Below are 12,888 nucleotides of genomic sequence, written 5' to 3'. Positions count from 1 at the left end.
AATTTTGCCTATTAGGTCGAAAATCATTTCTAATAATAATTTTAATTAATTTCTCTTTGGAGCCGAGCTTAATGACCGACGATTTTTTGAAAGTGATAAATGGAAGCCGAAGATTCAAATCCACGCAACTGCCATTAGGTTTCGCCGTTGGTAGCGGCTCATCAGACATATCGGCTGTGGAGTGGTTTCTCTGTCATCGAACTTTTCTTCTCTCAAAAAGTGTTATTTATAAAGAATTTATTTGATTCTTTATTTTGGAAACAATCTTAAAAATCATAAAACTTCTTTTTTTTGTATTATTGAATGAAGTTTTTGTGCGCTCTCGATAGGTTTAGCCTTTGTGTATCTTAAATTCAAATCTTCTTTCGTATTTAAATAATCCTGTTCTGAGAAAATACCACTTTGCAAAGTTTCGGCCAAATCATATACTCACTTCGTAAGATATAGTGCTCATTAGTTATTTTAGTTCGTGTCGGCAGCAGTTTTTAACAACTTTTGCGGGGTTGGTACCTGAAGGAATGGACCGATATAGTTCATTTTCAACTTAATTTGAAGAAGATATAATTTTCGATAGAATTGGTATGGTGGGTAATGATATTTTTTGTGAAAATAAAAAATTTAAAAAGAGATTTGTTAGAAGGCGTGAAAAACGATCAGCTGCTATTCTACTCACGAAAGACCACTACTTATTTTGAAGAAACGCGAAAATTGCTGATTTTTTTCCATTTTTATTTTCTCAAACATGGAAATTTGACAAAAGACCGTTGATTTTCAACAGCATTGCCATATTGAAATTGCTAAATTCAGTTTAAATTTCCTTTGATTTTGTGCATTAAGAATGTGGATAATGCACGAATTATTTTGAATTAAGGCAGTTAATGCAAATTAACGCTGCCGTCTGTCTAGAGTATAAAACCATTATTTTTTTTTAATTTTCCTCAATTTACGTTAAAACAAATTTTCGAAATATTTCTTTGTAATTTGGTAAATTTTGTTTCTAGGTGACAAAAACCTCCTTCCTTAGGGAAAACTAGGGTGCATAAACTACACCTTTTTCACATGTAACTCGAAACATTCTAGTTGTAATTCGTAACATTTCATTTGTAATTCGATTATTCTATTTGTAATTCGTAATATTTTATTTGTAATTCGATAATTCAATTTTTAATTCGAATTATTCCAATAGCAATTCGAATTATTCCTTTTGTAATTAGAATTATTCCATTTGAAATTCGAATTGTTTTATTTGTAATCCGAATTATTTCATTTGTAATTCGAATTATTCCATTTACAACTAAAATTCACTCTTTATATACAATAATTTAAAACCTTTTCATTTGTGTTTCTCAAAATCGTTTAATATTTCCATTAATGCAATGACTGAATTCTTTATTAACGCCCTTATAATGTGGCTCTTTAAAATTTCAATTCGAATTGAAAAATAAAAATGTTTGATGAAAATAACTTAAGAATAAACCATTATAACATTTCATTAAAAAATTAATTTGATATTCAATGAAACAAAAAAAAAAAAAAAAAAAAAAAAAAACGTTCAACGATTTTGTATCATTTTTTATTTATACATATTGAATTTAATAGACTGTTATTATTTTGTTGCAGCTACGCTGAATGTGTGGCACTGGTGGTAATCAATCATGGAAATGCATTCATCATCAGTATCAATGGCAGCAGCAGCAGCAGAGAACAACTCTTTTGTGCTACAAAATCTGATAGGAATCCAAACAATTGCAGCGGTCGCATTGTGCCCCCAAAGAATCTGTGCACAATATTCATTAGGGAGTCAAGCAAACAACAACAAAACAACAACTGGCAGATTGTGAACTTTTGCATGGAGGAGTGGAAAATATAATGAAATGTTTTGAGGGGCAATAATCAATCAACACTTGATGAGAAGTGCAGTCAATTGTTTTTGTTTCTGTTTTGTTTAGATTGATTGTTAATTGAAAATGAAAAAAAAACGACTTGGCCCCAAAACGCTTATATAAAGTGGGGCACAGCCGTATACAAAACATTAATAACTGGCCAAGTGTGTGTGCGGGTAGCCTGAATGTGCGTAGGCTGTTTATTGTTATAGTTGGAAATATGAAATTGATAGTTAGCTGAATTACCACATGTGGGGTGATGGAGAGTTAAAATGTTCGTAATTGATCCTTAAGCTTCGCCATAGTGGCAGACTATAGATTTGGGTTAACATATGGTAAGATGGTGAAAAAGAGTTATTAGTACGTCAAAAATCCATGTGGGCGGTCCTTATGGCAATATTGAATATTGCAGCAGCAGAACAGTTTTCTCTTAAAATAATAATTTTATGCTATTTATATTAACATTATAGTCTCAGCCACACCCCACAACCATTAACTTTATTAAATTTTTGAAAATTTTCATATTTCGACAATTGCTTGTCTTATTTTATTAAAGTCATAAAATGGAGAATAGCTGTGAATGATGAGCATCACTTCAACTTTTTATGATGAGCAGCAGCATCACTTCATAAAATGCAATTTTGGAATTTCCACAATTCTAATGGCTTCTCAAGCCATTCGTTTTTTGGCTCGTTTTTTTTGTAAACTATTTTCAGCGTATTATGGCTCCGAAGAAGCTATTTTTAAACTGCAACCATGACAAAAAATGTTTTCAACAAATCCCTAAGAATTTACAAAAATAACAACATTAACATCAGCCATCAGCAATGGGGATAGAAGGAATGAAAAGAAAATCCCCAAGAAAATGCAAAGTGCATCCAAAGAAGCTCATCTCCGCACTCCGCACTCTTCGACTGAAAAATGAAAATCTATTTTCGTTTTTCATAAAACGACAACACACAAATGAATTATGGCCTCATCGAATGAAGTGAATGAAATAAGTGATGAAAATAATAAAAAGAAAGGCAAGAAGCACTTTATGTCTGTTTGTTTTCTTTTCTGTTGAATGGAAGAGGTGACAATGCACTTTGCTGCAACAGAACAGTAAAAAAGAAGAAATAGAAGAAGATGCCGAATATGGCCGCCGAAGCGTAAAGATGTGTAGGCCCATAGCTTAATTTATTTAATTTGTGTACTATAGTGCTGAAAACAGGATGTATGGAAGTGCAAATGAGTGGCATGGGTTATTTGGAAAATATTTGAACTTTCGATAATTAAGACATAAGGCAGAGGTTGTGAAGAAGAATGGCGAATTTTATGTGTTTTGTTTGGTTAAGACGAAGAGGAAAGTGAGATATAAACATTTAGAAGATGTGTATGTATGTCAGTATCATGGTCAATCGGTCAAGCTAATCAAAGGTCCGAAACGAATTTTTAGTGTAAGCAAATAACAAACAAAACTGAAGCAAAATATCCCTAGAGATTATATAAGGGGATTTCTGAGTGAAATCGGACACTTTTTCAAGATGAGGTTTTTGATTTCCTTTATACTTTGCTGTGGCGATGCTGCTGATTAACAAAACATTTTAGTATATTTTAAAATTTTTTTGACTAACGGTTCCAGAGATATCGCGCCTTGAAAAAGTCAAATTCTGTAAAAACTACATGCAAAGAAATACTCATAACTTCTTTAATATTGGTCCAAATTGGACCATCTTTTTTTGATTTGTTTGTTTTTTTATCAGCTATCGAAAGACATATTTAAAAGAAAAATGCACAGTGGGCTTCAATGCAATTTTCGGGATTTATTATTTAAAATCAATTTTTAAACATGATTGCACCCTTCGATTTTTTCAAAAAAATTTTATGTTAAACTACGTTCAATTACAAAAATTTTAAGCCCTATGTGGTAATGGGATTCGGAAGATTACTATTTTTTCTGAATTTTTTAAAATTTGTCAATACAACTTTTCCTTTATACCTTTGTCCAAAATTTATTATTTTATTAAAAAAATTAAAAGTTTCATTTATAAATATTTGTTTTGATTTTATATTTATGAATTTATCTCAAACATCTTAAAAACTGCGTCATTTTTCGATTTTGAAAATGCATCAGCGAAAATTCCATTAAAGTCCACTGTGGATTTTTTTCTATTCTTTATGATAAATATATAATATATAATGATAAATATGTATTCTTAGCTTCAAAAATACAGGAAATACAAATTTTGGACAAAGGTATTAAGGAAAAATTGTATTGACAAATTTTAAAAAATTCAGAAAAAATAGTAATCGTCCGAATCCCATTACCACATAGGGCTTAAAATTTTTGTAATTGAACGTAGTTTAACATAATTTTTTTTTGAAAAAATCGAAGGGTGCAATCATGTTTAAAAATTGATTTTAAATATTAAATCCCAAAAATTGCATTGAAGCCCACTGTGCATTTTTCTTTAAAATATTTCTTTCGAAAGCTGATAAAAAAAGAAGCAAATCAAAAAAAAGATGGTCCCATTTGGACCAATATTAAAGAAGTTATGAGTATTTATTTGAACATAGTTCTTTAAAAATGCGATAATTTCAATAGGCGATATCTCTGTACCGTTGGTCAAAAAATAATTTTAAAATATACTAAAATGTTCTGTTGGCTAGGAGCATAAATTGAACCAAAAACAATTGAAATCAAAAATTACTTTTCTCCGAACTGTCCGATTTCACTTGGAATTCCCCATAAACATTTTTAATATACAACAAGTAAGAAAATATCAGTCAGCTGTGCTGACGGAGATATACCCTCAGCCAATAACAAAAAAAAAAAAAAAAAAAAAAAAAACAAGAACAACAACAAAACCAAACCAAACACAATAATTATGTCGTATATAAAATATATTGATATAAAGGACTCGAAATATTAAATTACGTTAAACTAGGTTTGGAAGAAATTTTTGAAAAAAGTTTTAGGGTTATCAGGCAAGATTTTGGAGCTTTTGGGCCATTATCTCAGGAAGTATTGACTTACTCCGGAAATTGTACCGTTGCAAATAAGGTCGCTAGAACAATCTACTGAAAAAAAGAATCGAAACCATGCGAGAGGAGTTCTTAAACTTCACTTTTTCCGAGTGGACCAATATACTCCATATTCTACCAGGTACATGACTGAATGAAATAGTACGATATGAAGTATCTGCGCCAATCAGAAACTTCATGTGAGAATTATCTTGCGGATTTGCCATTTTAGTTGGTGCCGTCTGGATTTGTTGAAGCTTTTAGGCCAATATCTCAGGAAGTATGGACTTGCGCAACAAAAAAATTGTACCGTAATGGAAGCCGCAAGGACAACCTACTGAAAAAAAACGATCCGAAACTTAATTTTTTCCGAATTTTGTGTGGGAGGTACCCGAAGGAGGGGACCGATATAGTCCATATTCGAACACGATCTTTATCTGGAAGAAACAATACGATATGCAATAGTCCATATTCGAATCCGATCTATCTGGAAGAGATAATACGATATGCAAAGTTTGGACCAAATCGATTGCTCCATTCGAGAGTCATCGTTAACACCATTTTACAGAAAATTTTTGAACTCTTGTGGTTGATGTACCCGAAAGAGTGGACCGATATGGTCCATCTTCGAACTTAAACTAAGTTTGGACAAAATATTACGATACTCAAAATTTGGTTCGAATCGGTTGATCCGTTCGAGAGTTATCGTGCGCACCAGCCAGATAGACAGACGGACGGACGGGGCCAAGTCGACTCCAAATTGTCTGAAACGAATTTCGTCCAGACATATTTGGGGGTCTAAAACCGTTATTTCGATGAGGCATATTTTTGGTCGTATCAAAGTGTATATACCCTTTCTAGCCTAAAGGCTGAGGGTATAAACACTCTTCGTGAATAGGCTGGCTGATACCCATCCTGCCAAAAAATTGCTTGAAGCCATCCCATATGTTATTGCCTCCAATGCCAGCATATTGACCACCGCTTAGCACGATAAAGAAGATTATCCTATAGCAGGTACTAGGCGATGTTAAGGGCCAAAATTACAGTAATTTCCGTATTACTGATTTTGACGAACTTTAACGCAAAGATAAAGAAGGATCGACCTCTAGAGTAAGAAAGTAGCAGTCTATGGCAGTAAAAACTTTGACCAATAGGCAGATCCAACATTTACGACGCGAACAATTTTTTCTCTAAATAAAATCAATAATTTGGTTCGTAGCAGTAGGGATTTGTTGGAATATATCTCGGGAGTATGCCGTCGAGGATAACGATGATGACGCGATGCGGTTGCCTCTGTCACAATTTTCTCCATTCAAATCCAAATAATGAATAAGGGAAAATATGGCTGGAATAAAGATTAAGCCATTCCGGGATGTTAGCAAACTTTACAGTACAGTAACGACTATATTAGAATAATGTTTATATCCGCGCGACTCAAGAAGTTGCGGAATTCCTGTAATGTCAGTGGAGGGTTATGCCATGGATGATCTTAGCCCCTTTTAACAACAATTTTTTTTGTATGGAAGATAACAGTTTTATTAACAGAAAAAAACAACAAATTCTCTTGATATAATGACCATAGCAAATCCTTTGGACAACGCAGCACTCAGCGCAAAAACAACAAACAAAACAAATCTGGGCGGGAACGACAGTACCACATTGACAATGGGTGTCCTTACGGACGCAATATACTAGCAAAAGAAGATTTGCTCGAGTTCCCAAAGAAAAGTGCTATCATAGGGCTGGTAATGTTCATCCGAGAGCTACTGGTAAGACATTTCCTGCCTGACAGCGATGGATATACCATAGACATTACATCGCAGTTGTAGGCTGTGAATTATTCACAGCAGTGGTTTTGAAGAGTATCATACCAAGCAATCAGCAATAGCCGATAGGTAGTCTACAAGCGGATAGGTAATACGACTTCCCAATTATCCTTGAAAAATCTGAAAATCGAATTAAATTTTTAGTTTATCAAACATGATGGATTTTCGATTTTCCTGGAAACATTTATTAATTTTTGGACTGACGCCCCCGCCCTTGGCAATAATATTTATTAACAAGTAAGAACGGTGTTAAGTTCGGACGGGCCGAACTTTTTATACCATCCACCACGAACTGTATTTAAGTGAATAGAAACAATTAGTATTATTTCGTTTATGAAAGTACTAACCTCTTCATTTTATTCCTACAGGAGCAGAATATCCTAACTGACAATACTCGTTTTTTTTTCCAAAACATGGACCAATATTTGTAATTTTTGAATGGAGCTTTAGTATCCTCTGGTAACACACAGTATTAAATTTCAACTGATAAACGACGAAAGTTCAAGCAAAAAAGGACAGCAGGATGTTCTTAAGGTCAAAAGCACTCCCTCCACTTTTTCGAAAGCAGCAAGGGGAAAAATCTCTTGAAGGACATAGCACTGTTAAACCATTCAAGATGAAAAGAGCTTCCCACCTTCAAATGACCTGAGTAAACCTCGTCAAGACCAAAGAAGAGGAGACTGTCCCCAGTATCCTTTAACAGCGACCACAGAATCTTTAGGAAAATAAATACTGGGCCTTCCAGAAAAGAAAGACATGCGTGACGGAATCGCCATCCACTTATGCCAATGTACCCAAATAGCAGTGCACACGCAGAGAAAAAATATTTTTCGGTTTTGTTGGAACAAAAATATTTATTTTGGTTCCAAAAATGTGTTTGTTTTGTACAAATATTGTAATCCAAAAATACCATCTTTTGTTCCGAACATAGAAAACAAAAACAACTTTCGAATTTCCGCAATATTGTAAAAATCGTTAACAATACCGATTGTAGGAACAATCATAATCTAAATTTTTTACAAAACATATTGTCAGCCCTGAAGACCAGATACTAAATTTTTTGATTTGAGTGTATATACTTCTCATATACACTTTCCACACAACTTAGATGTAAATATCGCGTATAATATTACGAGCATTGATGAACGCAATACATGGTTTGCTACTTTAGTTGACAACAAAGACAAACAAAAAGCCACAAGCAGCCACCACAACATAAGGAATAATTAAACACCATAACAAACATGAAAAGGAAAGAAGAATGAAACAAAACAGAAACAAATAAAAACAAGAGTCTCACAAGTACATACACACAAAAACAAAGGTAAAGGCAGCATGTCATACAAACACACCACAACTCGCCAAAATTGTTTTTTCAACACGGCATCGAATAGCGAGAGAAGAGAAACAAATTTTCGAAGAAAAGAGAGAAATATTGTTCAGTTGACACAAACTATTTTTGGATTTACAATACTACATGAGGAATCCAACAATATGTTAACAATACATATTTTGCTCTTGGAATATTGTTGGATCAAACATATTTTTTCTCTGCGTGCAGAGATGAGGCTATGGCGATCGACACCAGTATCCGTCGATAAAATGGTCAACAACAAATTGTTGGTTCACATCCTTCAATAAACAATAAAAATAATCATCAGTGAGTTTAAGGTGGACATCATAACATATCACATGGACCCGTACGTGAACTCTGCCGCCATTGGGGATGTAGTTAGCAATATAGTAACTCCTTAGGAAAGTTGTAAAATTAAGCTGGTGGGAAAGGACGAAATACCTCACCTGACCAAAGCGGCGGTATACATCTATCACTTGATGCAAACACGAGACGAAGGACATGTTCGAGGTTTTTGGCGAACTAAACTAGATAAGAAGAAGTGAGGGGATTTCACTTTCCTTCTGGTGGGACTTGATGATCTCTCACTGCCCAGTCTGACAAAGGCAAAGGGCAGAGCTTACTGCATCTCCAATGCTGTCAACTTCAATATTGGAATGGCAAAAATCGGTGAGGAGGATGCCAAATAGGACAGTCAGGAGGTTAAACATTCGAGCGACACACAAGAGGGAGCCGAAACCATCAGCGAGTCCCAATAAGTCCTTTTATTGGAGCATCTAAGTCAATATGAACTTTTTTCAAATTTCGTAACGTTTTCTTCTCATCGAAGAGAATGCAATCTCAGCTCACGTGGTCGCCACAAAGAATGTGCTGACCAAAAACGTTTCTAAAAAACTTTGCGAACACCAGTTGTGTATGTGGCAATCGCCCGACGGCGGAACCATGACTGACACCGTCTTGTTGAACCCATTGAAGCCAAATGGACAGATGCCGAAGAATTAGTCAAACAAAACCTTTTGGGGTGAGAATGCTTCGTACACAGCTGTCACTAAGGCAGTAGGGCAAAAGATGAGCGGGAAAGGGGTTAGGAGCTCTAGCCGTGCAGAGAACTGCCAAAGAAGTCACTGCAGGGCCGCAATTTTCGTGTAACGCGATACTTAATATTCAACGTATGAATGGATTGAGGTGTATTGAGCTTCAAGGCGTGGCTCGCGGACTGCGCAAGCAATTGAACTGTAAGTAGTCAAGCTGATCTAAGGAACAGAGGAAAGAAAACTGACTAAATGTCACTGACTCTGGACTTCTTCATTGTTAGGATAGATGGAGAAGGGAATTTAATATCAAACGCTAACATTAACTGAATAATACACAGAAAAAATAATTAATTTTGTCTTTGTTCTGTGAAGTAATAATTGTTCCACAAACATCCCATACGGGACAAGGGAAACTTCTCTCACATCAATCAGTGCACCTCGATTCATATTAGCTCAATGATATGGAATTACTGATGGAATTACTGTTTATTGCCGAGTCCGAACGGCGTGTCTTAAGACACCACTTGTAGAGACGTTTTACATGGCTGAAATACTCAGGAAATGTCGCCAACATTACTGAGGGTATTTTGCCACCGTTGAAATTGTTGATGTTGCCTGGCCTGGGAATTGAACCCACGACCTTCTGTGTGTAAGGCGGGTGTGCATACCATTGCACCACGGTGGCACCCGGTGGTGTTCTGTGAAGATAAGGTGGAAACCGAGACTTTTGAGTATCACTTCTGTCGTTGCAAGCCTTACGGACATGCTGTTTGGTGCTATCTAGATCGTATCTCCTTCCTACTTCCATTGAACCTATAGTTTAAATTAAATACTCCAACAACTTAAAATGTATATGGGCAGAGTCTGGCTAACACTGTTTAACATTCGTACTCTACATATTTAATAATCGATTAAATTTTGTATATCAATAAATATTTATTTTAAACAAATCAAAGCTTCTCCATTCACTCACTTAACATTCCAAAATATGTAGAATTGCTTTCTTTCTTTCATACTTCTTCCATTTAGCTTTTCACAAACAAACAATTTCGCTTTTCCTTTTCGTTTTTTTAACAGTTTGTTTTCGTATATTTTCTATGTTGTGTGTATGTACTTTTGTTTGGCAAGTTGTTGCTATTTTTTCAGTTTCTTTGTTATTGTAATTCCATGACAAATTATATGTTCGGTTCAACGCAATGTCATTCAACTTTAACACACAAATGGCATTTTTATTGATCGATTTATGTGTGGTGATTCTTTTGTTGGTGTTTATCGAGTATTTCTTTTTTATACTATATTTCTTTGTGAAATAAAAAAAAATAATATTAAAAGAAAAAGGGTATGGGGAACGTAAACAAAATAGTAGCAAGTTTTGTGGCCTAAATGTATGCTATAATCTATAAAATAATTTTTAATATTTTACCTTTTTCCTATAGTTATCCATTCATGTAGCTTTTTCCTTGAACTTGTGGGAGATAATCAAAATATGCCTTTGTTGAGGATTGAACACAAAATTTGTGTCGTTGTTGTTATTGGTATTTGCAATAAAATAAATTCAAAACAAAAATATTTTTCTTTCGTTTGATATTACCATGAAATACTTTTACACGCACATATACACACGCCTGTCGCCAGTAAAGTGTGAACCATAACACACATTTACCCAAGCATATAGACACCACTACAATTGCATTTTTTTACACTGTATGAAGAGGATATCTTTTTTGGGAAACTAGAGTTGCGTTTCGTTATTTGGTGGTTTTGTTTGTCAAGGTTCACATTTTTTCCTTGAATTTTTCATTGTGATTTAGTTGGGGAATTTACAAATTTATTTATTATTTTTATTTAAATACATTTTGTTTGCTTCGTTTTCGCCTACAAATTGAAAGAAATTTACAATTTAATTTTTTTTCAATTTACTTTTTAAAATGAATTTCTTCTTTCATTCACACGTCTGTACAGAGGTTTTATTCGCGTAAATGGTGTCAAGAAGAATTTCTATTCAATAGTTGGTGTTGTTGTTGTTATTTTTCTTTCAGTCATGTTAAACCAAACATCAAATATTATTTGATGCTGGCAATGCCAATGGGAAAAGACATGCGCCAAAAGAAATCAGCAACCATCAAAAAATCAAAAATTATAAAAATATTTTTTATTTTTTCTTTTAAAATTGAAATGAAATGTATTTCTTATTTTCGTGATAGAAATTTAAAATAAAACTGTTTCCCTAGACATTTTTTTTTTATTTTATTAAGTCTACAAATGTTTATAGTTTTATTAAACTGTCAAAAACAGCTGTCAGTTTCCGTTTATTGCTTTCCCACCATTTCTTAATATGTGTGTAGAACAACATTTCATTGTGTATAAGAATTTGTTATGCTCTCGCTGGGCTCTTTACTAAGCTGTATTTTCTCTGTATAAGGCATTGTGTTGAATGTAATGTAAACGTATTTGTATTCTAACCCCTCATTTTTGTTGTTATTGCAAGTGCAGACAAATGAAGCGGTTTAAAGTTCGTTCAAGCCGAATTTTAAGTTCACTATATGATAAAGAAAAAATAAGTTCAATGTTTCACACTCATACCCACAAAACACATTACCTTATGATGTTTGCTGCATATTATTAGGCGTTGGTGGTAAACCGTAAAATAGGTCGCTCAGCAAGAACAGCTGATCAACATTCACGCTGTAAATATATAATTGAACACTATATAGCGAAGTACTTGGCAAGAACTTCTTTCAATGAGTAAATCCTATTCTAGGTTTGGGTAATTTATATAATAAAATACGATTCCACAATAGAAGAGTTTGGTGTGAAGTGTTGATTTTACCCATTTTATTGAAGAAGTTCAAATAAAGGCCTGCGTACATAAGCTGCTCTGCCTGGTTGCCTTGCTTTCCTGCTTCATTTTTGACATAATAAAAATAAAAGAATAAAGAAGGCCTAGGAAATTTCGAACTGGGTTGCCCTTTTCTTTTTTATTCTTTTATCAGAAGTAAGCAAGGTAAGCAGGCAAGGCAGCTTATGTACGCAGGCCTTAAGTTCTTTAAGCTTTCATTACAAGGAATTAACGAAAACTATAAGGCATTGATAGGAGACCTCAAAGGATGCCCTCTATTGAACATGTGGTCCTTTGTTGGTATCTTTTATTCAAATAAGAAACCTCAATATGAGGTCTCACAATAGGTATTGCATTCATAGGAGACCTCATAGGATTTCCTTTGTTGAATATTGGGCTTCGTAGAACTTTTAATTGCATTATAAGACCCTTAAGATATCAATCATTTGAATAAGACACCTCATAAGCGATCATTTGGTGAATGTGAGACCTCATAAGAGGTCTTGTGTTAGTAGAAGACCTCATACCATGCCCTCTTTTGAATATGAGTCTTCGAAAAAACTTCCAATTACATTAGAAACCCCTTAAGATATCTTTTATTCAAATGAGAGGCCTCATAAGAGGACCTTTGTTGAATATAGGGCCTCATAAAATTATCTATCACTGGGGACTTAATTGTGGTTCCCCTGTAGAAAATGAGAGTTGTTCTATTGAATTGGAGATATCATAAGATGTTTTTGTGGAATATGCGACCTCATGAAAGGTCGACAATTGAATCTAAATCAATGGTCTTCAGCACGGGGTTCGCGAGCTTTTACTGTGTGAACACACACAATCTCACTTGTGGTGAGTTCGTAAAGCTCTCCACCGATCATCTTCTTTGTTTTCTAACAAGAAAGCAATGAATTAACGCCCACAATGTTTATCGAGAGAGGGAGAGATTATG

The 12,888-nt window shown here is 34.2% G+C and overlaps 1 protein-coding gene across 14 annotated transcripts in view; it reads right to left on the bottom strand.

Moving 5' to 3' along the window:
- Positions 1-12,888, bottom strand: part of LOC141397778 (uncharacterized protein CG43867) — a 664,656-nt gene that overhangs the window by 110,911 nt on the left and 540,857 nt on the right. For 2 of the 14 annotated variants that reach the window (XM_073974490.1, XM_073974494.1), the window contains exon 1: positions 10,527-11,107. The exons of 11 other annotated variants lie outside the window; for them this stretch is intronic. In XM_073974490.1, coding sequence (XP_073830591.1) covers positions 10,527-10,547 — 21 coding nt within the window. In that variant the 5' untranslated portion in view covers positions 10,548-11,107. Of the gene's footprint in view, positions 1-10,526; positions 11,108-12,888 lie in introns of those variants that run through there. One more of the 14 variants, XM_073974491.1, reaches the window with a different exon arrangement.

The sequence above is a fragment of the Musca autumnalis genome, unplaced genomic scaffold (assembly GCF_047663935.1).
Source record: "Musca autumnalis isolate F117 unplaced genomic scaffold, ASM4766393v1 scaffold_3, whole genome shotgun sequence".
Classification (NCBI taxonomy): domain Eukaryota; kingdom Metazoa; phylum Arthropoda; class Insecta; order Diptera; family Muscidae; genus Musca; species Musca autumnalis.
This window is presented reverse-complemented; position numbering and strand designations above follow the sequence as displayed.